The sequence below is a fragment of the Sander lucioperca genome, chromosome 11, assembly GCF_008315115.2.
Source record: "Sander lucioperca isolate FBNREF2018 chromosome 11, SLUC_FBN_1.2, whole genome shotgun sequence".
Classification (NCBI taxonomy): domain Eukaryota; kingdom Metazoa; phylum Chordata; class Actinopteri; order Perciformes; family Percidae; genus Sander; species Sander lucioperca.
Genome location: NC_050183.1, coordinates 6,393,099 through 6,420,270, shown reverse-complemented (window position 1 = coordinate 6,420,270; position 27,172 = coordinate 6,393,099). Strand labels below are relative to the sequence as shown.

General features: G+C 41.2%; 1 protein-coding gene and 1 long non-coding RNA gene across 6 annotated transcripts in view; one reads left to right on the top strand and one right to left on the bottom strand.

Annotated features, from left to right (window-relative positions):
- The window catches only part of LOC116055206 (nicalin-1), a 13,273-nt gene extending 7,430 nt beyond the window's left edge, over positions 1–5,843 (bottom strand). For 3 of the 5 annotated variants that reach the window (XM_031307016.2, XM_031307020.2, XM_031307021.2), the window contains exons 1-6: positions 5,537–5,843; positions 4,422–4,612; positions 3,088–3,232; positions 2,819–2,913; positions 869–949; positions 509–612 (exon numbers count right to left, since the gene is read on the bottom strand). In XM_031307016.2, coding sequence (XP_031162876.1) covers positions 509–612; positions 869–949; positions 2,819–2,913; positions 3,088–3,232; positions 4,422–4,612; positions 5,537–5,711 — 791 coding nt within the window. In that variant the 5' untranslated portion in view covers positions 5,712–5,843. The remainder of the gene's footprint in view (positions 1–508; positions 613–868; positions 950–2,818; positions 2,914–3,087; positions 3,233–4,421; positions 4,613–5,536) is intronic. The other 2 variants (XM_031307019.2, XM_031307017.2) reach the window with 2 other exon arrangements.
- On the top strand, positions 1,890–27,172 carry LOC116055212. The gene is made up of 3 exons (XR_004106237.2): positions 1,890–2,012; positions 16,241–16,244; positions 25,209–27,172. It is a non-coding gene; the product is annotated as an uncharacterized LOC116055212 (long non-coding RNA).

Here is a 27,172-nt window from a genome sequence, read left to right as displayed (position 1 = left end):
TTTACAGTAAAGTCCATTAATCCTTTACTAACCACTCTCTGGAAGAAGTGGATCCTTCCTCTCAGCTATTGTTAAGTACATTTAGACACAAGAATGAGCCTGTACCATATTATTGACCGCTTTAAGTGTTTAACACAGTCCGATATGATTCTTACTGCCAGCAGAGTGCACAGATAATGCTCAATATAGTTCTCAAAAAGCATTTGGAGCGGGACACTAAACATAACAAATGTGATAGACATAACAAAGACTTAATCGTATGTTCAGATGAACCACTGAGGTCAGCCATCAATACTACTTTTTCATTCTACTATTTCATCATATATACAATGCATAAACTGAGTGTGCAGCATAGAGCATCACCGTTTTGACATGAATGTGTAAAATAATCATAATTTGTGCTTTTTATGCAGCTAAAAATATATATATATACACTGCTATTTGAAACTCATGAGACACAAAATGATCCATCAACAATGTAAATGTGAGTGCTGTCATCATTTCTCACCCAGCGTGTGTCCTTTTATAGGTGTAAAGTTTCGAGAAGAGACGAGCCAGCTCCAGTAACATGGACACCCCACTGCCGTTTGAGTCTGCTCCGTACGAAAGCCACTGGACACAACAACACACACACACAGGGTCAGAATACTTTCCTGGCATGCTCTCTTTTTACTGACGGTTGTGGTGCATCACTGTGTTATTTCCTGAACTACTATTGTATCCAATTATAAAAAGACATTGTGTCTGACTAATCAACTTGGAGACTAAATTTAACCAAATCCTACAGATTTCTTCAGCTGCTAAATTCCATGTATGTTTTTGAAAAAGTCAGGGCTTATATGTAAGAGAAAAGAAGCAGTGAACATACTGGAGCAACACCAAAGGAGTCATAGTGAGCAACCATGACAATAGTGGGCAGGTCCTCTCCTCCAACTCCAGCCAGACGACCCTGGGAAATAAAAACATTAGATGAGTGATATAAAACAGAAGCAGAAACAGATTATCTAAAGCGTAGCAAGTCGAAATAGCTAACGTTTAAAGTTTATGGACCAGCGATGCATAGAGATAAGCTCGTTTGTGAGCCCAATGTGTACAACTGTATATCACTGACAAGGACACAGAGAAACGTTTTAAATAAGTATTGTAATGCAATCATTTTCAAACAACAAATACAAAAACACAAAATGAGGCCCTTAAAAGTACTTCTTTTGATCGCCAGCGTTAAGACCAAGTAGAAAGAAAAGAAAAAAGAAGTTCATTCCAAGATTCAGTTCCAGTCAATCCTACCACACGCTGTGGAAGGGAGGGGCTGGTTCAACTATAATCCACGTTTCATGGGTCAAAGAGTGAGATTTCCAGGTGGTTCAGCAACACCTAACAGGGTAACACAAAACCTGACCGCTGACTGCAGAAGAGTTCAAACAAAAGAATATGTTGCTGCTCTGTTCAACGCCGTTCAACACAGTGACCAGCTAGAGCGGAGTGAGAGGAAAGAGGAAGTTACCTCACCTTGCCCGTATATTTTTATTGTGGGAGTAAACTGGGATTGACTAAATTATTGTTTGTTTTTTTAACCTGGGTTGCAAAAGCATGAGATTCAGCTGAACCAATAGCGCCGTGCGTATTAAACTGTCTGGCTGGTAGTGTGCCAGTGCAGAGTTGCAGTGGATTACAGTCACAGTCAACCTCGTGTCCACAGACCTCAGTCTCCGAATCCCCCGCAGTTGGACTAAAACACCTTTTTCTTCTGGTTTTAAAGGGGCGCTATGCAGTTTTGGCAATTTCTTCGCTGTTTTCTCGCTTTTTGCTCGCAGGTTTCTCTGTAGAGCGCCCCCTACAGCTTCGGAATAGATATTTGGCAACACTGTGTAAAAACTTGCTCGGTCAGCCTGCCGTTTCTTCTTTCTCTGTTCCTCTGACAATGCTTTCCTAGCTTTCTGCTTCTTTTTTTCCAGCTCAGCCATGACGATAGTGTGAAAAACTCCATTGCTACCTTCTTCTTATAGCTAGCTGTGCTGTGAAGCAATTTGTTACATCGCGAGACCTGATATCACGTGATACTTCCTGACGCTGAGACCGCCGGCTCGCCGGCCAAAAGTTGCAAGGGTGGTTTTTCCGCTCACAGGCGCTAGCGGGGAGCAAGACGACCACCATTCAACCTGAAACAAGTTATATAACCATTCCAGTGACTCCGAAGCTGTTCAGTTAAGGTAAATTAAACTAAAAAAACAGCATGGTTCCCCTTTAACACTAAGCTCAACTGTTTGATTAAAAACTATCTTCAAACAATTATCAAAGCCATCCAAATCCCTTCATAAAAAGAGGACAGAAATACTGCAGCAATCGATTTTTGTAAAGAGAAGAATGCCATTCACATGCTCTCACATTAGCCATGAATAATCTTCTCCTTGTTAAGGGTGAAAGACTCTTTTGACCTTAAGAGAAAAATAGAGAAAAAACTTCAAGCGATCAGGCTAGATAGTGTGTGTAAATAACAAAATAATAGTCTCAATTTAAACTGCATTTCAAATCCATCTTGATTTCAAAATTCCAGGCTTTCAGTCCACACAGTTGTCTTTGTTACAGGATTTATGGCCACCCACATGTGCAGAAAACCCTCACTGGGCACTAGGATAGCAGGCAGAACACACAATACTACCCTGGCCTAATAACACAAGATTGACTGTCACAGCTTAGGTACCAGAAGACTCTTCTTCCACCTCACATGTTGGTCGTCCATAATGTATCACTTTATAAAAGATGTGTGCGTTTCAATCAGCTGATTCAGGTACAGTTGTCTTCAGATTAAGTCTCTTACCTCTAGACTGGTGATGGCCCAGTCACTGATAGCTTTACTCTGAGCTCCACTGGTGACCATCTGGAAGCCGTTGGCTGTGGCCGTATGCAGCAGCACTACAGAATTCAACAGAAAGCATAAAATTAGAATTGATCGACTTGCACAGTGCCCATCCTACTTTACCATTTCCCCTATCTGTATAATTTTTCATAAATGTACATAAAATGCTGTGTATAATGCAGACGGGTAGACAATTTGAGTCCAGCAGCAGGTCCAGTCTAAAAGTCCACCTTCGGCTGCTGATAAGGAGCCCTGTGAGGAGGAGGAGGTCAGGGTTTGGGTGTAGATGGACAGCAGCTCATCGTCCTCCATGGCAAAGTAGACGGGGACGACGGTCTCAGTGGCCAACATCTCTGGCTCCAGCTCCATGAACTGCTACACAGGATAAACAGCATGTTTAACAAGCAAAGACACACACCTCTGTTTGTTAGCATGACATGCTGAAGGATTAAAACTAGAAGAGGAAATCTGATTAATTCCTTAAACCCTGCAAGTTCAGTATTGCTAACATTTTGAGAGGAATGTAAGTGATGGGGGAAAGCTACAGCGGAAAACAGGAAAGAAACTGCATTAAAGTGAACTTTTAGTTTCTACAATAATTCACCAAAAATTACATTTTTAAGTTATGTAACCAAATAAGTAACTCATATACTACTTCTGTTTTTCAGAAAGACTAATCCAATGATCCCACCACTACAATTAGTCACAGTGTGCTTTAGTCAGATCCAATCACTTGGATGTGGATCGCTCAAAATCATCCAATCTCTGTAAAGGAACACTGCAAATCCAGGGTTTTGTCACAGTCCTCCATCCAAACCATTTTCTTTATTTTTGAGTCACACTTAGCTTTGAAAGGTTGAGGGGAAAAGCTTCAAAAATAGTAATCATCAGACAGTAAATCAATTATGCATTTGGACACTGCTTGCCTATCCACCCTTTCCACTGATAGATACACTTGAGCAAGGCACGAACCCCAATAAATACAACCCAAAACAGATAAGCTTACAGTTGACTGTGTGAATAGGAAGCAGGGCACTGCTCGGTTATCTTAAATAAAGTTTTGCATAAATAAAGGATGCTATTCGTGACTTGTTACTATGAATAAAGACTGAACAGAAATGTGTATAGCTTTAATTTTTCTTCTCCTTGTTCTGTATATCTGTAGATCACATTTACTTAAATGTTGCATCACCACCCTCCTTTGTACATTTTTTTTTTTTTAGCTACTCACATGGGTCACTGATGCGTTATTATGGATCCCACGTAACTTTGAGGCAAGTCCCGCCCTACGAAGCAGGCCAATTGGTTGGGGTTAGGCATTGACCTTGAGTGGTTAAGGTTAGGATAGCCGATTGGTCAGGGGATAGGACCTGAACAAATCAAATGCATGGGTTCCATAATAACGCGTCACTGATAGCCCTCAGTACCAATGCCATCACTTTATCTTATTCAGAGGTTTCTTTCAGATTTACTTGACACACTCAAAGTGGAAACCGTTGAGGATGAAGAGGGAGAAACTGGATACAGCACAAGACTTTGATTTGTGGCATTAAAGTGTTTTTACCTGTACTATGTCCTGGGGCATAGCAGACATGTTCTTGGGCAGGATGATGACCACAGCTCCTGCCGACTGGCGTAGGGCTTTCTGGTACTCTTCATAGGAGAAGTCTGCCAGCCGCATGATAACACAGCGACGACTTAGTACCTCTGCTTCCACAGTACGAGCCTCCGTATTCAGGATGGCATTTCTGGTACCTGAGGGTAGGAGACACACTGATGATAAATTATGATATAATAACTCCTGTCTTTATGTCAACAGGAAAGGTCAAGAATGACTTATCCAGCTATTATAGCACAAGAGCTGTTAAATAGAGACTAGGTTGAATCAAATGTCACTGTATCGACAAACTGATGCTGAGGCTAAAACAGAGTTAATCACGCTGTACTTGACACAGACATAACAAAAGGGCCGAGTTTGGTTGATCTCATTGTCAAGTCTGGTAGCTTTCGTTAATCTTCATCTAAGACTTAACACAGAAATACTAGCAATTACGACTTATCATACTTTTAAAAATGCAAGCTGTTGTAACGTTATCCCTATTGGAATTTCTTCCCCTTGTTTCACTTTGTGGATTATTATTATTTTGAGATACTAAGTCATTATTTTGAGGTAACGTTACTAAGACATTTAGAGAACGTTTCTCATTATTTTGGGAAACTAAGTCATTATTTTGAGGTAACGTTACTAAGACATTTAGAGAACGTTTCTCATTATTTTGAGAAACTAAGTCATTATTTTGAGATACTAAGTCAATATTTTGAAGAAGTTTCACATTATAATAACTTACAGGATATTTTTTTCCCCATCACATTGGCGGAAATGGGCTTTCATAAAATATGATTCTGATTTGCTTCTAGGAAAATAGCTATCGTTAGCTAGGTATTTACGTTACCTATTAGCAAAGCTAAGCTACATTAGCAGCTAGCTATCCTGTATTGAATGTCATTGATGTAACGTTAACTTATAGCACTTCAGGTCACTTAACGTTAGCTGGAGGCGTCAACGAGGCTACTTTGAGTTAGCTAGCTGTTGGAGACCGATCTAGTAGCTGGTCAAGATAGTACTAGCTAGTAGTGCTTACATGTATTACACTGTGATAAAACAGACAGCTGACTTACCGTAAGGCTGTCCCTGCAGGTCGTACTGCTGCATGCGGTACACCGTGAACTCATGTGCCGCCTCGGCCGGGAGCGGTGACACCAGGATCAACACCGCGGGTATAAACACAATAAAGGTAAGGGGAAACGAAGATTTAAACATGTTGTCGAACACTTCACTAGCCTCCTCAAACATTGTGGCGATTGTATTGAGCGCACAGCTAGAGATAAAATAATATGTTCAGCTGTCACCGCTCTCAGCAACTGACAATCGGGGACCCAGTTTAGCTAGCTAGCTAGTCAGCTAACCGCAACCGGAGCATAGACAGAAAAGAACCGGAGCAACTGACAGATAATTCTCATCAGGCAAATAGCTGCACGATCAGCTACTCCACACTGGGACCAGAACAAATGCAACATTAGTGCCAGTACCAGAAAATAGAGCAATACAGTGTTATGTATGTTGAAAAGTACATGTTTGTGTAGAATATTCATCTGATAATTAAATATTTCAAACTGAGTTGAATCAACGGGCCTTCAGGGATCTTCTAGGGCAGCTATAATAAAAGGGTCGTGTATGGTTAATGACACTAGATCCACTAGATGGCACTGTACACCCATATATATGTCAATGTGTACGCCACATGCTGTACACCATAGAAACTAACCATGGTACAGGCCCTGTAATCATATATGATGGATTATGATATTGCTAGGCTATATTTACAGTATATAGTATATACTGATATTTACTATTTGCTATAGGGGTGGTGATGGCGCAGTGGATATGACACATGCCTTCGGTGTGGGTGACCCGGGTTCGATTACCACTGCGATACATCAACCAATGTGTCCCTGAGCAAGACACTTAACCCCCAGCTCCTCCGGAGGCATGCGACCTCTGACATATATAGCAATTGTAAGCCGCTTTGGATAAAAGCGTCAGCTAAATAACATGTAATGTAATATAGGACCTTAGTTAAACGTTTTAGCTTTAATTCTGATTATGTAAATCTAATTTCATCAGAGGTGCGTCATTCAAATAAGTCCAGTATTGTTTTCACACAACAATAAAGCACTTCTTTAAGCACAGACATGTCCGTAACCAGGATTTTAGAAGTCTATTATTCAATGTTATTTTATTAACCATATATGGCATTTTTAACCAATGTATTTCAACTGCACCAAAGAAAAGGGTTCTGCTGTCCAGTTCTCTGTCCTGCTCTTATCCACCACAGGACTTGACATTGAACCCCCCAGGCCTACACTTTTAAATATAAATTGATCATTACACCTGATTTCCATCAAAATTGTAAATCCCCCCAGATGACAAGGACATGATCCCACTGCTTCCAATGGTAATTACAGCCATGAACACAGGTATAGTAGGTAAGATCAATAAGTCCAAGACATTTGCCTGTCTGTTGTTTTTTGAACTGGATTTGACAGTATAATCTGTTGACCAGAGCTTTGACTTTGTGATGGTGTAAAAGACACAAATTATTTTCTTTTTAAATAATTTTTTGTCACTTTTTTATTGCCACTGTACAAAAAACATTTATTTCAAACAAGAGAAAAGATGCTTTGTACCAGATTGTACTTTAGACTCTTTTCTATCGCTGTCTCTGCATTCATTTTTCTGCTATATATCTAGGCACGCGTCAAGGATGTGTTAAAAAGAAAAACATATTTGAGTATTTATATACGGTATACAAACCCCTTTCTTTCCCCTCTGTAATAGTGGAATATTTTTGATGACTCATCTTGCACTTGGCATATAGATAAACGCATCCATTCAAATTAAATCATTTCACTGTGACTTTAAGGGAAACGTAACAGGGTTATAAAAAGAAACTGAAAATTTGGCCTGGTCATGGGACCCAAGTTTTTTTATTATATAAAAACAGTAATAAAACTTAAAGTCCAGTTAGGAGGAGCTGAAAATCATTTTCTCTTTTCTCCCTGTCTCTCCCTCCTGAGGCTGCTCTGCTAAGTGGCAGATTAATGCTGATATGATGTCCTGCCATCCCACTTAATGGACCTTGGCGTCATTATTTCCTCTTGTATGAGTAATCCATGCCCAAGCTGGTGAGAGAGGGCGAGCAGCAAACAAAGCACAAAACCAATTTGGCGTGGACGTTGAAAGTCATTGTAATGATTTCACATTATTGAGAAATTATCATTTGGAGATCCACTCATATGACCCACCATCTGGCCGAAGAAAAACATACTGCTCAACATAAAGACAACAGTAAGAACAATTGTTTCAAGAAGAAAATAACGTTCTTGTGTGGATGGTGGTGTGAGTCACAGCCTCAAAATTCATAACATCAGGATCATCCAACACAGCGGCTCAGCAAAAATGCATGAGGTCACATTTTTCACTTGATGTCGCATCGTCCAAAAACAAAAATTTTTTTCCCAAACATGACTGTGTGCACACTACAGTGAAGACTCAAGGGCACACACACACACACACACACACACACACACACACACACACAGACACACACACACACACACACACACACACACACACACAATGCATGAGCTGTTCAGTGTCCTCATTTCTTTCCAGTGCTCCTGGGAATGTCCTGAATCAGACCAGCCTTTGCTCCCAACCCCCGGCCACAGAAAAACACTTTCTCTGTGCGACCACACAAAAGGTGCAGTCAGTGTGTGTGTGGGTAAGTACCGTGGATTAACGAGAGATTAGCTACCTAGCAGTAAGTAAGAAATTTCTGTGTAGCATGCCTATGTAAGTAGCCCCCCCCCCCCTCAGTTTATTGCCCCTTCCCATTCTCAGAGGATACTGTCATTCTCTCACCACGCTGGAAGGTTGCAGACAGTGGCCACACTGAAGTGTTCAAACCGCTCAATGACAAAGTCAGAATCACAGAATACCAAAGATATACTGTAAGAGCGAGTGCTTTCTGGCATGAAGTTTCCTCACAGACACCACTATTAACACAGTGTTGGTCTTTCTAAAACCAAGACCTATGAAGCCGGTCTTCTGAGTCAGTCACTCCCTAAAACACGACACGCTGTAATCCCCTTGTTAATGAGCAGAAGTTTAAAAAAACAACAAGGTCCTGCTTGATGGAAAGATCTGTGAATGAGGGAGGCATCCATGATATGAAGAGTGGTCAGAGGACACACTATCTGAATGTTCCTAAAGAGTAACTTCACACTACTTCAACCTTTTTTGAGTAAGTTAGTTGTATGTACACTATCATTGGATCCTGGCCCCATTATATAGAGTGCATTGCTATTTTAAAAGAAAATCAGTAATGCTGTTCTCCCAACACCACCAAAATATTTGTGAGAAATCTATATGACATTGGGCCTGGTACACCATGCCCCTGAATGACAAGGTTATGTTACATTCACCCCCAGTAAATACTACCCAATAAAAAAACAATAAAACCAGAAAGGGTGTATACTCATTGCCTTTATAATAAATCTCTTCAGTTCCTTTAGGGTGTTAACAACTTTGAGAAAAAGATCTTGATTGATTGATTGAAACAAAGGCCCTGATCGATTATTGATGAGCAGAATTGGAGTCAGTGGTGAGAAAAGTAATTTGATCCTTTATATATATAAAGTCTTAATCTGTAAAGTAACTAGTAACTACAGCTGCCAAATACAACGAAGTGTATAAAACAATATGTCCTTTTTAAAATAAAAAGTAACATAAAACGGAAACGCTCAAGTAAAGTACAAATACATGAAAATTGAACTTGAGTACAGTGCTTGAGTAAATGTACTCAACAAAATCATATTAACCGCTTGGGTGAATATGATGATTAATATTGGACACCTGGTCAATACACTGGGGAAAGCCAAACATGAAACGCACAGTTGCTATTAATTTAACAAAAGCAAAATGCAAGATACAAAAATGTGAATTTGTGAGTTCTTAAATCACACTGAAACTGTAATATTCAGTGTGTGGGTTTGAGCTGTGGTTGTTCTCTCAACATGACCTGGTAATAATGGATCTGAGTTGATGGCTGCCTCTCAACACAATATATGACCACCCTTTTCTTTTCCTCTCCTGCTGATTTACAGTTGATTTGTGATCACAGGCCTGGTGGAGGTAATATTGCCCTGGCTTCTTTTCGTACCAGGGAATTGATTTACCAATCATTTTCATTAAGGCCAGTGGACATAAAACAAAGAAAAAGGGAGATCATAGTGTATGACAGCTGAGTTGCAGCCACTGAGACCATGAGCCTATTTGGTTGCGCAGGGCAACAGTCAGATAATGGATGACGAGGCCTCTTGGAGCCAGCCGTTCCATTAGGTTTTGTTAATGCGGTCAGAGGAGGTTGGCATGGCTCATCCGCCTTCGTATCCACTTTCAGAGATGCTCACTCATGCTAGCCAGTAGATTCAACCCATCTCTCTCTCTGTTTTGCTCTTTCTATTGTCTTACTGTTGACTTCTTTTTGTTTCTTCCAGTATATCCTTGTGTTTGGTACTTTCTTTCTTTCTCTCTCTCTCTCTCTCTCTCTCTCTCTCTCTCTCTCTCTCTCTCTCTCTCTCTCTCTCTCTCTCTCTCTCCCACTCATTCTGTCTTTACTCCTCTTCTCCATGACTCTTGGGAGGGTTTGAGTGGATCCATTCTGTGTTGCTGCTTTAGATTAGCTGGTGGTTTTCTGACAGTATCATCACAGTCCTTGCACAAGAGTAAAAGGGTACATATTGTCTCTGAATTACTGCACCTTGGGATTGCGGTGAATGCACACTTTTGCAATACAAAATTCTTGGAAGCTTATTTTTGAATCTGTGTGCTTCTCTAATGCTGTAAAAGCATTCACTGCAGCATGTGTGGCAAATTGGGAACTCTAGGCTTGTGAAACAGGAACATGTGTGACCCCACAGTCTGTACAGTGTGAACTGTACATTTAGTGATTTTTAGTGGGCGGAACACAAATTCATGAATGGAGAGTGTGTGTGTGTGTGTGTGTGTGTGTGTGTGTGTGTGTGTGTGTGTGTGTGTGTGTGTGTGTGTGTGTGTGTGTGTGTGTGTGTGTGTGAATAACTTCCTACATAATGCTGGGAATGTATGCAGTATGATGGTAGAGGATCTTGTCCAATGCATTGTGTCTCTTCCTGTCTTCCCGTACAGCTGAATTGCCAACCTTGCAAAGTGGTTGCACCCATACTACTAGAGACCCAGTACCAGATTCACTGCATGTCAATTGGTCTTTGGTAGTTTGATTAAATGGCATTTTATTTGCACCACTAGTGCAATATGTATTGAAGAAGGTCTATCTATCTAATATCTAATCTATCTATCTATGTTTAGTTAGCATGTATTTGTAATTTGTGTCACTCGGATACAAGGATAGTGTGCTGTCTTTTGTTGTTGGTTATATAGCAGGTAGACAAAACACATTTTTACCTTTTATATCCAGTAAATTAAATAGCAGTGGGTTTTTTTTATTGGCCATTTGGGGGCAGCAGCACAAGTTGTAAACACAACACTGACATTATCACCTTCTAAAGTTGTGAAGTAGCAAACCAACGCATTCTTATGAACAGGTTCGTATGATATCGTATGAAAACTTATGCGCAACAATTTGTGTGATATCCTACGAAATTACAACTGCCAGCTGGTCACATGACGACTGCTCACATGACAGTCAAGTTTAGCGGTCTTTACAGTCAAATTTACCTGAGAAAATGTTACTGTCAGCCGTGTACCGGTTACGGTGAGATACCTGTGGTTTCAGAGACCGTTTCAGTTGAGTTTAACCAACTAAACATGACTGTGAACCTCGTACAGGTCAGTGGCTGTTGAGTTTAGCCGACAAAAGGTGTTAAGTTTAGGCCCCACAACGATTAAGATTAGAAAGAAGACCATGGTTGGGATTAAAACACCGGCCCCCTAAACTAGTACTCATGCAACGTTTTCTGGGTGAACTAATTAAGGCGGCCGATGTATGTTTATGTTTACCTCTTTACATTGGTCACAATTTATTCTAAAAGTTTCCTCCAACAGTGATGTGCACTTTGAGTCAACACTGCCTCTGGCCTGCCCCTTATTGTTCCTTCACTGCCTCACCTCTTTGCATCCCCACCAGAGCGACCCTGATTTCTCCTAGACCGAGTAGGCCTTGTGTTCCTCGCCTGTACCTCCCTGTCATGTTTTCATCCGCCCGGCTGGTGCATCACAATGGATGCCTGTGCCTGCCGAGCTCCTTCTGACCTTCTCCCTCACCCAGCCGCTCCCCCCCCCACACACACACACACACACCCCAGCTGAGCGGGAAGCTGTCTCTTTGCCAGCCTAATAAATACAAAAACAAATTGCAGCAGGTTAGAAGTATGCAGCGTGGGCCAGAGCTGTTAATGTAATGAACTTGGCTTCATGGAAATACGAGGCAATTAAACTCCCACGGTGCCTCCCTCCGGCCTAGACAGACAGACTAAAGGGGAGGTGTTAGAGACCCTGGAGTGGGAGAGTGAAACAGAGAGAGAGCAGGGAGCTAAAAGAGAGAGAGGGAGAGAGAAATGGGGGGTTGACAGAGAGAATAGAGCCATTTAGCTGGACCACAGGAGTAGGAAGTGTGCTGACTGTGATTGAGCTTAAACACCAATCAGTCATGAGGCTGCCTCGTTCCGGAGGTCACGTCGAGCCTCTGGGAGCATTGTCCGACCATCGCTCACCCTCCTGCTGTTTGTTTAAGTTGTTTTGATTGGCCTGATTGCTGACTGATTGCCAGCCAGGTTTAAGTTGTTCAGGTGGCGAGAGAGAAACAGGAATCAAGGCGAGGATCAGCGTTGCATGTGTTCACGTATTTAGAGCTTAATGTCCGATGACACATTAGTATTACAGTAGGCTGTTGCTAATTGTCACGTCTTCTTTCTTCTGTTGAAAGAAGCCGGTTTATAGAAAAGTACAAAAAAGTAAATAACACTAATCTATCAGTAACTTCTGCAGTCACAGTTTGAAAATATAAAAAGGTTAAAAGGAGGTGGGGACAAAAAAAACTTTTAGCATTTTACAGTTTAAAAACTATTAAAAATTGACCAGTTCTTTTCATAATGTTACCACTTGAAGGATTAGTTTGATGTTTTGGAAAAGACACTCATTTGCTTTCTTGCGTCTTATTGATCAATGCTGGAGCCAGCAGTTGGTTAACCTAGCTTAGCATAAAGACTGGAAACAGGGGGAAACAGCTAGCCTGGTTCTGTCCAAAGGCAACAAAATCTGCTTACCAGCACCTCTAAAGATCCCTAAAAACATGTTATCATGTTTTTTTTAATCCCAACAAAAACCCAAGTGTAGAAACGGCAATTTGTGATTTGGACTATCCCAGGAAGTCTCTGTGCAAGACCAAGAAATAGTCTGGCACACAAAAACCACACGTTTATCCCGTTTAACCTTCTATATACAGACTAATGATTGTAATCTTACTTTCACCTTTCTACAAAAATGAATATTGACTTGACTAAGTTACTGTCTGTAAAATAATCTTGGCTCAATAAAAAACATTCTGAAACTTAGAAATAGTCTGGCACATAATTCCCAATAGCTAAAGCCACAAATTGTCATTTTTACACTTACATTTTTGTACAGATTAAACAGATGAGATGCAACATGCAATTTCTTTTAATTAATTATGTTTTCTTTTCTTCATTATTATTGGAAAGAGCCAGGTCAGCTGTTTCACCTGTTTCCAGGCTTTGTGTTAAGCTAAGCTAACTGGTTGCTAGCTCCAGCTTTATATTAATCAATACCATCGATATGAAGCAAGAAAGCAAATGTCAAACTATTATAGCATGTTTTTGACTAACAGGGAGCACAACCTGAGGACAGGATGACTCTTCACTTCCACGGGCCTCAGATCTACTCAGCAGAACTCAAATTGAGAGCCAGAATCAAATGTGAGTTGTTGATCTGCTTCAATCAGAGAGGCCTGATCCCCGGGCTTTTGCCACATCTGGTTTGTAATTGGCTATGCTGCTGTAAGGATAATGCAGAGGGTTAAACATACTGTGGAGGCTTTCTTCCATCCAGCCTGCTGGTGAAGGTTTACGAGGGAAGTCCAATATTTGCCAGCAACCCGTCACAGCATGGTTGTTACAGCATGGTATCTGCCTCCTGTGCCACACTGCCTGAGTTATTCTATATCATTCTCTCTTTTCCTTGTAGATTCATTGTTTGTTATGAATATAAATATCGACTGGCGTTTGCCAGATGCACAAGAGTGAAGGAGGAAGGAGGAGGAGGAGGAGGGGGCATAATTTAAATTCTAGCAAACCTTCAGGAAGTAATCTGGACAGGGGCATGCAGGCGAGAGGGAATGGTTTCCGTCTGCTTCTATTTTGGCTTGCACTGAGATTTGTGTGAAATGAGACTTTCTCGCCACATGGCTGACTCTCTCTCTCTCTGGATATCTTAGTACTGACCCACAGCTTATTGATCTTGCTGCTCACACAATATCAGCGTGGGGCGTTAACCTGATCTCTCCGCACAAACACAAAACATCTGTGCTGCTGACTCTCATAAAGCCAACTGACCACCTCAGTGAGAAACTGTATTCACGATAGCAGAGAGGCTCTTTTGGTTTGAATGAGCTCAAAATCTGCTGGCTTTGAAGCTACCAGGAAGCCCCTCTCTCACTCAGCACAGATAACACTCAGGCCTTAACCCAAACTCAGAGAACTCTGCTCGCTGCACACAGGAAATGAAGAAAACATGATGAAATGAGTGAGGAAAGCAAAGAGTGTGAAGTTCAAACAGTGAAACTAGAGCTGATCTGGTGTGTGGATGAAGTTATTGCCAGTTCTGTGATTACCTATTTTATATATAACAATTTATGAAAGTCTTAACGCTACCTTGACATAACTAAACATGTTTTTATTCAGGAACACTGTAACATTAACTGATGAGTTTTGTTGAAGTCAATTCAAAACCCCTCTGTCTTTGAAAGCAAGTTTCTTATATTTTTGAAAACATCACCACAATCACAACACAATGATAAGAAGAATAAGAAGGCCAAAAACATCCAACGTGAAGAAGAGAACACTGTACACAGGCTCAATGATAATGACAAAGCTGGCGGTCACTAGATATTCATCGCGCAAATGTTTCTCAATCTTAAAATGTAATGACATCAAAAAGAGCATACATACACAGTTGTAATTTCCAAGGTCCATATACATAGGAAATTCCACAAATACAAAAACAAAAGAAATATGTCATAAGAGAGTGACTAGGCAAGGTGTGACTTTTTTGTTTGTTTGTTTGTTTATTTGTTTGTTTTGTTTTCCTCGAGACCGCAGAGGGTGGTCTTTGGTGTTTTTTGCCCCCAATGTCCCAGGCAGCACAGCAATGGTTATGTTTAGGGTTAAGGTTAGGGTTAGCTGCCTGGAAGGCGCCATTGGAGGCAAAAAACACCATCAAGCGCAGAGGGTGGGGGGTGGTAGAGGGTTTTTGTTTTTGTTCAATTGTATTTGTCTGTTTGTCTGTAAAAAGTTGATCTAAAAAAAAAAAAAAGAAATATGTCATAAGAAAAACTAAGGATGAATCATTACAGAAAGCAGTCAGAAAATCAAAATATAATACTTATACTTAGTATCGGAAGTATTAAAAAGGGCAGGAAATGATGCACAAACTAAAAGCTGTAACCAACACATCAGTCTATGTATTTTAAAGTACAATGCAGGGCGATGGTGATGCTTCTTTCTCCTTACGGCTGAATCCCAGATGAGGAAGTGTTGAGGACCTGACAGGAGCCGATTCATCATCCCTCACAGGTCATCCATCACCAACGGCAGGTAGAGGAGCAGCGCTGAGCAGGGTGACAGCGTTTGGGGAGCACTCTGCTCTGAGCGCCCAACTGGGTGCTCAGTCCAGCATGTGCTTCAGAGAGCTTCCTGTATAAGTGCAGTAATTAGTTCAGCCTGTGCAATGCACATGTTGAGGTGATAGATTGGTATTACAGGATATCTATTAATGCCATCACACCTGCAGAAAGACCCACTGCAGTATGAACTCAGGGTGTAAGAAATGAATCATACGGTTATAGGACTGAGATTAATGGAATATGATTCAGTTTCACTGTGTTTTTTAATATCTAACTTTTGATCTAACGAGATGAAAAGAGAAAGATGTGGTGAGAAGCAAGAGGCCAGCAATGGAATTTTATTTAGTATTGCTTTGTCTTATTATTTGTAATTTGTAACTACTTATTAAATTCAATAATGTTAAATAAACCAAAGTATTGAACAAATTGACATTTTGACCTAATGATGACGCTGGATGAAACATTAAGGGATCACAAAAGTTATTACAATTCATCCTCAGGGAGACTTTGAATCTTTACCAAATTTCATTTCAAGGCAAACCGTCCAACAGCTGTTCAAAATACAAATACACAAACATCGACCTCTTTGGTAGCACTTTTAGGACAGTTGTTGAGGTCAGTGGACTTAATACTCTAGAGAACATAAATGGCAATCCATCAAATAGTTGTTATGTTGTTATTTCAGTTTGGACCAAAGTGACTGACAAACCATCATTGCCATCCCTAGAGCCATGTCACTAACAAGGCTAAACATCAGGTAATTGTGTGTAAATATATGTATGTGTATACATATGTGCATGTGTTTTACATCTTTGTTGTGTAGGTATGTGTATGGGTGTGTCCCAGTTGTACTGCCCTGCCACCTGTCTGGCCGTCCGCCGCGTCCCTTCCTTTGATTCAGGGCGGTGGTGTGTCATCCAGATGTGGCGGCAGAGGTTTGAAGAGTTCAGTTAGTCCCTGGGGATTTTCCCCCTGAGCCCCTCGCACAGGCAGGGCCGCTGGAAAGAGCCATTAAAGCTGACACGTGTGTGTCTTTTCTTGCCTTCCTCTACCTATCCTTCCCTCCATTGTCGTACGACTCTCTCTTCTGAGACTCTACTTCTCACTTCCAATTTCTGCTACTTCTTCACCTTACCTGCTGCTGCCTTCCTCCTTCTTCGTCTCCCTTTTGTCCTCTTGAATTCCCAACTGCAGCTGATTTTTAACATCCTCAGTTGGTGGATATAGTTACACCTGTGCCTCTCCTGCTATGACAAATCAAAATGTATGTTATAGGAAAAAGCTGATTAAATGAATCAGAAAATACAGTTTTTTTCAACTGCTTACACACAAAATCTTTTCATGTCACACGATTTTTGAAACCTCTCACTCAAAATGCAAAATTACACAGCAAATCTCCAAAACCATAAGCTATTTATCAGCCTTTCACTCAGTTTTCACAACCAATCAAAATGCTACACTTATTTACCAGGTCCCACACACACTCCTCACGTGTGCTAACACATTATGTCATAACTGAACACTAACCAATCACTGCTTTAGTATAGGCCTATACAGAGGTCAAAGGCCAGATTACCTGTTTTGAACAATGGATGCTAACAATAGACAGAGAGCAAGGGGAGTAGGAGGGAGAGACAGGGGACAACAACGAGGAGGAGGAGGAGGAGGAGGAGGAGGAGGAGGAGGAGGAGGGAAGAAGAGTAAGAAGGAGAGCCATCTTTACATATGTTTGTACTTTTGTTTTCTTGTTTCATGCTACTGTATACAACACTGTGCTACTCTTACAAACGTAATGTTTTGCCCAATAAATATTTTCAGTTTTATTGTTTTTTACAGTGCACTTTTCAACCACTTTCAGCAGATTACTTTATCTCTAGAACATTGTAAATGTAGAGATAAGCCTATGAAAGACAAAAGAGCTTTAGATTTAGAACAACAGTGTGTATATGGTATATCCAAACATTTACTATTGTGAAAAAAGTGTTTGTCATTTGATGCAAATGCTTCATTCTGAGATGTGTTTATGGTATTTGAATGCAGTTTTTCATTTTGAAGGAGATGAGGCATTTTGCATTTTGTGTGTGCAGTTTTGGGAATTGTGTATAGAGTTTTGAAAAAAGGAGACATAGTTTTGAAAACGTGTGTAAGCAGTTGGAAAAAACTGTAAGTCTCATAAAATATAAATAAGGTGTGTAATCCGTTGCATTAGACAGAGTGCAAAAATGAACGTATTCAAAATGAACACACATGTAGCTGTACAGTCAAGCCAAGCTACAGATGGCCTTGATGCTTAAGAAGTATGGGAAAGAATTGAGTGAGAACTCTAACAGAGAGAACCCTCCAGGCAGCATGCATCACACACAATCCCTCTCTTTAACAGCTTAGGGAACATATGTGTCTATTTTCACTCAAAAGAGTCATCTAGCATGCCTGTGTGCGTGAGTGCATGAGTGCGTGCGTGCATGCGTGTGTGTGCTTGCTTGCTTTAAGTTACTTTCTCTCACTGTGTCTGGCAATGTAGCGAGAGAGGTTGTTTGATTGGTCACTGAAGTTACTGACGCTACAAAAAGGTGCAATACTGTAAAGACCTACTGTATAATACAGCAGGAGAGACTGCCTTCAGCTATATGATCTGAGTTCAAGTTCCATCTCATCAAGCTAATGCCGTGCTTTAAGTGCCCTTGAGTTTGTTACTCAAGGGCACTTAAAGCACGGCATCAAGCTAATGCCGTGCTTTAAGTGCCCTTGAGTAACAAACTGAAGCAAATACTCTCTTCTTCTGGAAAGTATCTTTAAGCCTGTACAACTACATTCACAAGGAGGCTGACACGCACATGCAGAGACCCATGAATTACAAGTAACTGGGAGTGATCAACATCTTGTAATGAGAAAGAAATAAAACATTCAAAAAACTCTCCTTCAACAATGTAATTTTTCATCTGCGGCCATGTTGCTGCCCTGAGTGAAAAGGCGAGCTCTGGTTTGGTCTGGAAACAGGATGTGGGCAGAAGAACTGGGCATCTGCCACATGCCATGGAGCCTCTGGAGCTCATTTGCATAGGTTGTGTGTGTGTGTGTGTGTGTGTGTTTGTGTGTGTCTGTGTGTGTGTGTGCGCGCGCGTGTGCGCGTGTCAGCGTGCGTGTGTGCGTGTTCCCTCCCCCATGTCTTGCGTAGGCTTCTTTTCCCGGCACAGCACCATGCATGGCATCCCCGCTGGCACTGTCTTCAGCCCACCCTGGAAAAGTCAAAGACAGGCAGCCAGGCTGTCTGTTTCCCTCAGTTTGTCATCAGCCTCACCTCCCGTTCTTTCCGCTCTGACAGTGTGTGGTTGAATATCAAAACACGAAGACGGTCAGGACAGGAGCAACATGCTCCAAAAATATTTACCCCTAACAAGTAAATAAAACTTGTATTGACTCTCACAAGCCTCATATTGTACAAAACAAAACACCCGTTTAGCAACGACTGGTAGAACAAAATTACTTGACTACAGAACTGCAGACTGGGACTGCTAAACATTTGAAAAACTAAACAGCAATGTCTCGTTCCAGAAATCATGACCCAGTTACTAAAGATAATTCACGTGTTTAATGTAGGAACTATTTTCTTTCTAATGAATTACACTCACCAACCATATCACTGCGCAGAAAGAAGCGCACTCATGGAAGAGAGGCTCGTCCTTCTCGGCTGTATCGGTTAGCTACAGTTACAGCTCAACCGAGGAGGACACCATTAATATTTACATCTCCCTTAACATCCTTTCATTTCCTGTCATATCTCTTTACTGTCAAAACTCTACCAAATGCATAAAATGCCCCCCAAAAATTGAAAACTGCCCAATGTCTCTGCAAACAAGCCCCCATCATACAAACAATGTGTGACACTGTTTATATACTGTAACATAGTAATGTCTAACAAAATAGAATTCCTTGCGTGCAGTGAAACCACTCTGCCCGGTGTTTCTGTAAATGTTTGGTTTCAGTCACTGAAAATGAGGGAATGATCCCAGTCGATCAGCCTGCCTCTCTGCTTCATCCTGGCTCTGTCTGCTGAAAAGTCTGAATGCTTTAGACTAGTTTACACAAACAAATAAGCCCAGAGGGAAAATATGAGAAACACAGGCAAACATCAGCACCTTGGCTCAGCAATGAGCACCCATCGCTGCCTTGAAAGATGGCTTGTTTTGTGCTGAGACGGCATCAGCTACATGAACTAAGATTAATGTTGCCATGCCACGTCTGTTTTCATCCTGTGAAGCTTTTCTCTCCTAAGTGCTGATTAATTTTCTGTAGTTTCCAGAGTGGGCAGTAATTTCTTACAGTCAGGCTTTGTTTGCTCGAAGTTTCTGCGTTGACACTAAAGCAATGAAGGTGAATGGGATTTTATACGTGGTGTTCAAAGCATTGAAAATTACATTTACAGTACATCTCTTTTGAGAAATAGTGTTGCTTTTACTCTGGATGTCAACAGTTTCATAGTAAACATTTCTTTTAGTATTCCTCCGGATCTCTGAATCTCTGTTGAGCACATGGAAGCCTGTTGCTGTGGTTGGAAAAACCACTGAGTCAATAAGAGATGTGTAGGCGGGATGAAAAGTGTGGACGTCATCTTCCGTCCCAATGGCAACAGAATAATTGCCACAAGAACAGCACATTGTTGTATGTCCACTTACATTAAAATGTTTAGCTAGCTGCTATTAGCAACCACCACTGACGCTTCCATGTCTACTGAACAATGACATCAGTGGGATGATTAAGTCATTTAATTGGTAAGGGAGAAATAACAACCCTCACCAAAATGAAAATGGCTAAAATGAACATCTTGTCAGACAGACTAGTGAAGTCAGTCTGATAGTTGATCATTCTCTGAGTCATTTAATCTATTGCTACTTTATAATATAACAATGTTAACTAATTCAGCTTTAAGCACCACAAACCTAATTCAATTCACCTCCATTGCATTGAAACCTGTGCAAATTAAACCTACACTATCCACATGGCTAGTTACGATTAGAGGTAAGTGATTTGCATGCCTTCTTGTAATTTGGGCTATCTGTTTAGGAGAGACTCAATACATTGGTAGCCTCCTTTGCTGTTAGCTCAGAAACTTAGAAAAGCCAGCCTGGAAAAAGACACTGAAGCCTATTTTGTACAGTGGAAATGATAGATCGCACTGATAAAGTAACTGTGAGTTATGAGACGGACAGACGGCTCCAAGAACATTGCAGGGGCTGCAGTTCTTGTCCCCAAAACTGCTTTTGTAAGATATTATCTAACTTCAAAGAGAACACAAGATTTTTATTAATGAATGTTATGTCTGGACATGTAATACTCTTTGAAATACAGTCTAATCTTAGCTGCTGCCCTCTAATCATTTCGGATTTACAGCAGGGAGTCGCTGGAGCCACCGACGGCCATGCCTCTACCTCGGAGGGACAGTATTAGGATGTCCCTGCTGAGTGTTTTTTTTAACTTGTTGTTCACATATTCTGCTATGTTTTAATGACATTAAATTCAACTTTTTCTGACTTTTTGTACAGCATGTTTAAGGATTTCAGCATAGTTTTTAAAGACACCTCAGCAGGACAGTTGTGGGAATAAAATGTGTGACTCTCCAGTGTCAGATTTTAGGGCCAAGTCCAAAACTGCTGCATCGCGCCTGCTGATGAAACACTGTCATCCCTCTACTGGCTTTGTTAATTTTAGTTATTTTAGGGTTGAACATATTGATGCCTGGGCTTCAGAGACTCAAGTGGATGTGACTTTGTCACCTTATTTACTTTTTCATACATGCTTTTACTGTAATCTTGTTGTAAGCTAAATTATGTGAATAATTACTTTTTGGTTTCATAAAATGGACTTTGGATTACAATTGACCATTTGCTAAACACCCAAACATAGATTGTCCAATCTTAAGCTTAGCAATAACTAGTCATGGATTGGATTTCTCCACACATTGAAACATTGTGCATGGGGCTGTAGTAAGAGCAATACTCTGCATTTAAAAGATTTGGAGGATGGACTGGTTTTAGGCTTTCTAAAACTAAAAACATGAGCAAAACTGTAAAGAATGTATCTTCTATAACATAAGCTGCAAATCGTTAGCATGTCCTGCTAACTACAGAAGTAGTCGAGTGCCATGGTCAGGGACGTCGGACTCGGGGGAAAAGGGGACTGAGTACCCAGGGCCCTCAGGTGAGGAGGTCCAAAAAGATGCTAGAATGAATAGCTGTGGATGCGGGGAGGGGCCCATAGAAAATGCCTTTCTACAGGGCCCAGAATTTTGTGCTATGCCCCTGGCCATGGCCAATGAAGGAGCATATCATTGACTAACATCATAAATGTGTGGGGCTGCAGGTTACGTTTAAAAAGCCCTGTTAACGACAAACTGTGTAGTACTTACCCACTGTGTGGAAGCTAATCCTGGATGCTACTGTATCAGAGTGTGGCTAACGTTAGCAGCTCTGTTCTGCTCTTCATTTGATTTAAGAAAGTTTACACTTCAGCAACCCCAGTCAACGTTATGTTTGCTAAACACATAAGTCCTCACTCGATAAGCCTTTTCTCTTGTTTCTTTCTTAATGTTAAGAAATAAAATTTCCGTCATGATAATGTCCTTCTTACTATATTATGTTATTATGGTCATAAACCAAGTGGTTAAATGTGTTTTCTGCCCATTGTTGTCTTATTGATTCTACATAGGCTACATATCTCCTGCAGTGGCACAGTAGACCATTAGTACTTTAATAGCGGGTAAACATTGGAGACAATCACAAGGCAAACAGAAAAACACAATCGATGCCTCTCAGCCTCCAGAAATATGATCCTGCACCTTGACTCCTTCAAAGTACCTCCATGAAAGAGCAAAAAGAGAGACAGTGTCTCTTTAAGGAATAACTCACAGAGGAAGAAGAAAAGCTGCAAAGAAGGAAGGAGAGGAGGTGTGTATGTGTACGTGTACATGTCCAACTGATAGACACTTGGGAGAGAGAAAGAGAGAAAGAGAGAGGAAAGAGAGATAAGGAGAAAGAGAGACAAAGACAGAGAGACACAACATTGCATTAGGCACTTAGAGCCATTCCTCGCTCGCTAAAGGCTAATGCAATTGCCACAATAAGAATGTCTCAGCGGAGGCTGTAAAAAAAACTAGAGAGGGGAATGAAAGAGGAGAGGCAGGGAGGGAGGGAATAATGGAGGGAGGGATAGAGAGGAGGAGGGAGGGAAGAAGGAGAACTGGCAGCTCTGCCTCTAGACTCTCATATGGACAGTGGATCTCTTGGGACAACTGGTTGAAAGTCTCTCTCTCTCTCTACTGTTACTCCTGGCTGAGTGGGTCGGTGCTCTGCTGTGTCTCCAGAGTGATTTGTCAGGTTTGCAGTGAGGAAAGACAGTGGGAGAGAGGGAGAGAGGGGGGAGACAACTTCGGTAGCAGGCAGGCAGCAGTTACCAGCCTGCTGCCGGCTGGGTGTGTTAACTCTACATCTGACCTCTATGGGAACAGAGCAGCCTCCACTCCTCCCCTCTCCTTCTGGCAGGCTGTGGGAACAAGGGGGACAGATCTTCATTTTACCCTCTCTCTCCCCCTCTCTCTGTTTCTCGCTGGGCTGTCGAGCACTGGGAAGTGGCCCTGGACAGAGCAGGTCACGACATGGACAGACTCTGAGGATTGCACCGCCGACTGATTCTTGGATCTGAAATGGTACAGTTGGCAGTCAGGCAATCATGCAGTTGACTCGTCAGTCATTAGCCAGTCAGATGGTTAGTTAGTCAGCCAGTAAATCGGTCAGTGGGGTCCTCCCTATTGGGTCAACTCTTCCACTTGTGCATATCCTCATCTGAACTCTTGAGGTGACTCATACTTACCGAATAACAAAAACCGACCTGTGGGCATGGTGAGTGGCAAACATCCCTCTCTGTCTCTCACATCTTTTCACACACAATTTTTCCTTTGAGTTTTTTTCTTTATGTGGGTGTCATGTTTCATTTCCAAATTGTAATAGTTTAGCTCTGTTATGTGCCTCTCCGTATTTTTTTTCATGCTTTGGCAGCCGACACAACACAAGACAAGAGATATGATCAAAGCTAAGTCTGATGTTATGGAGTTTATGCAGTTGTCAGAGTCTGGCTTTGATGGTGACCTTTGGTACTCGGGAAGACAGTCAATCTGTTTGTATGACAAACAAGTAGTTGGTTTTACAGCAATCATTGGCTTACCAAAGATATTTCACACATTGGTTTAATCTTGTTGTTTATGAGGGTCGAACGAAAAATAAAATCTTTATTTACTCAAAACTAATTTAGTGGGTTTTGTAATGCCAAATCAATTAAAACCTTATAAAAGTTGAATAAACCTCTATTTGATTTAGGAAAACAGATTCAGTAGTGTACACACACACACACACACACACACACACACACACACACACACACACACACACACACACACACACACACACACACACACACAAAAACGCACACCTGCATGACTTCTGGCTGCTGTACCAGCACTTTTTCTCAGCAAACTCATGACCGTGGGGTTTTTTGTAGAATGACATAATATCACCACTGTTTGAAAAGGAGTTTGATTTGATAAACTCACCCTAAAGTCAAGTGCACAGAACATTTTTGAACAAATACTTCAAATATTTGAGCATGCTCCAAGGCTTTATCAGGGTCTGCTAAATCAGTGAGCTGTTCCCACGTGTAAGAGACATATTACACAAGGGCAAGGCCAATGCTTTTAGAGAAGCTTTAAACTTCTGGATATAAAGTGTTTATATCAAATGCAGCTGTATAAATAAGACAATTTGACTGTAGTAGTGGAACATGAAGGATTCTTTATGCCTATTGCGTGTAACACAAATAGTGATAAATAATTATTTAATGCACTCATAGTGCTACAATTAAAACACCCAAATCTGCAGCTGTAAGCATCTTTTAACTTTTTTTGTTGTTGCCTTTTTGCAATTTGTTTTGGTTTTCGTGCTCGCACATAATGGTTCTCTATGGTTGAGTCTCACAGTCCACAGCTGGATTCTCGCGATATCACAAGATCATGTGAGAATCGTGGGATCACATATCACATGAAAATCCATCTTGTCAGGCTTCAAGTAATGCGTTTGTTGTCCGAACTACCAGCTACCAATCAGCGCCCGGTGAGGATTTACTTGCAGCTACAGGCGTGGTTTAGGTGTGTGTTCCAATGTCGGCTTCTCAGGTGGTTCTGTGTTATCAAACCATCTGGAGCGTCAGGTTACTCCTTCACCCCGATAAAAAAACGTAAGCAGCCATTTACAGCAAGCAAGCTTAGACATGCGGCTACTACGCACCAAACAAAATAGCAAAGAGCTAAAGTAACTGACTGTTGAAGAAAAGTGAACATTTATCAACTTAACACAGATAATTCTTCCTCTTCCAAACCAAAGCTAACATGCACACAATGAATATTGCGAATGAATAATGCACTTACTAAAATTATTAGGTGCCCAAATACAACAATGGGATGCCCATGTTACTGCTGTGTCTGCTATAAGTTAAAAAAAAAAAAATAGTTAATTAATGTAAACAAGTTACAGTAACAACTTCATAAACTGACGTTGTGTTTCTGTTTTGGGGAGTCTTTCTGCCCCCTTGTGGTCTAATATCAGTTAATTCAGCTTCAAATCTAAACTATTTCGGAATATGCCTTACATTGCATTCCCACTATCTGTGGCTGGTGTTGACATGGGCGTGGTCTCTGGGACAATGAACAGATGTTTGTCATTTGGGTTTGGCTTTTAATTTAATCAATCAAGTTAATACTAGTGTGAGCACATCACTGTGTGTGGTGTGTGTTCTCCTGCAAGAGGTGCACCTGTGTGACTCTACAGTAGTTGTGTGTGTGTGTGTGTGTGTGTGTGTGTGTGTGTGTGTGTGTGTGTTTGTGTCAGTGTCCTGTCTGCAGCTACTCTGCCTTCTCCTCTCTCTTATGGTTTCCCTGCACTTTGTCTGTTTGCTGGTTCCCCTCAGATCAACTGCAAAGTGTTTAAGTGTACAGGACAGCATGGTTTCCCTCTGTTCTTTTAGCCCGGTCATGCGTCTACCACAGAGAATTTCTGTCTGAGCCGAGGCAATTACAGCACACATCCAAAGCCATCTTAGCCAGGAACCAAATGAAGGGGCCTTTGATAGGCCTCTACTGATGCATATTTACTTTTTACGACCAACCAAGTTGTAAACAGCTTTGACTTGTTGGCGCTAGAGCGAGACTTTAAATCCAGGCCTGTTCACGAACAAACAAACACACACATCATGCCTGCACACAAATAGAAAAAGATTTTTCAAGAAATCAAGAGAAAACTATACAGCAATCTCCGCTGCCAATTCAGCGAACACCACAGAAATATCCAACACTAAGTGACACTGCCAGTTCGATTTGTTTGCCAGTCACTGATTTCATAATCAGGTTTGTCGAGCTATGCCTGGCTGTTATATTTTTTGTTTTTTGGAGCTGCAGACACAGCAGCAGCAGCAGTAGCCTCCAATTGAAGCCATGTGTGGTGGAAAAACAGGCCTCAGTTTGTGGAGAGATTGCATGCTTGGAGTGGGAGGGAGCCTGCTGGTCATGGAGGTCACGGTCCTAACACACCAACTCCTCTTGGCCTTCTCACACTCCATGCTGACAAATGCATCTCATAAGTCAGTCAGGAATCCTTCCCAAACATCCTTCACTCCGTCCTTACCTAAAAATGTATTACTAGATTCTGCTGCTTTTATTTTACAACATTTATGGCACAACTTTTGGAATAATGCCAATCAAATAGAGGCAAGAAGGAAAGAACTCCTCGTGAGCTTTTGTTCTTATACTGTCGGTGCAAGAACACTGCGTTCAGAGTGTGCTACAAATAAAAAAAGGGGTTGGTTTAGTTGAGTCTGGTATGAAACATTATCAGAGTTAGCTCTACTAATAGCACTGAAACACATCCCAGTGTCCTCAGATGAACCCTACAGTCCAATGTTGTGTCTGAGTTTATTTCCTCCACCGCTACGTCATCACACACACTCTCACACACAAATACTGTATGCATCTCTTTTATCTTTCTTAATTTTACCATCTTTTGTACGTTACTTCTACACCACCTCCCTGTATTCTCAGGTTCTTTCTGAGAGTCTTTCCCTTCTAGTCATAATGTTATCAGCGTAGCCACGGCTATTAGCTAATAGCTGAGATAGCTACTAATATCAGATTCAGAGATAGCCTACGCCAGACTTTAATGCAGCTGTGCCATTTCCTCTCATGCCTTATAATGGATCATGTTCCTGTCAGCGCAGAGGCCCAGATCATTTTTTTCATTTCTCCATTGTTCCTATAAGAGGTGAGTCATTGAGACATTTATTTATTATTTGATCAAGTACTTTTTGACATTAAATTCCTAAATCTGTTTAGTCTCATATGTCTGATTCTGTTTCAGTTCTAAAAAAAGGTTGGAAATGATTGATTTTGCATGAAATTACATCCCCGCCAAAATTACATTAACGCTATGCAAAGTGGATTATTGTTAATGGGACATGAGAAAAAAGCTCCTGCTCGATGCCTGCTCTCTTCATCAGTCTCATGGCAGGGCTGGTTTATCAGGACTGAGTGATCTAATGAGCTTAATAATGAAGCCCAGACCCAACAAGCTCTGGTAATGACTTTTTAATGCTCATGGGGTCTTTAGTTACCTACAGAGGTGTGATTGGTTGAGAAAGGGGCCTCATGTTTTATCTCTCTGATCAATTCTAACACTGTCCGATGTGGCAACTCAGTGTCTGACTGAACTCACCAGAAACTCCAGTTCATTGTTATTTCCCT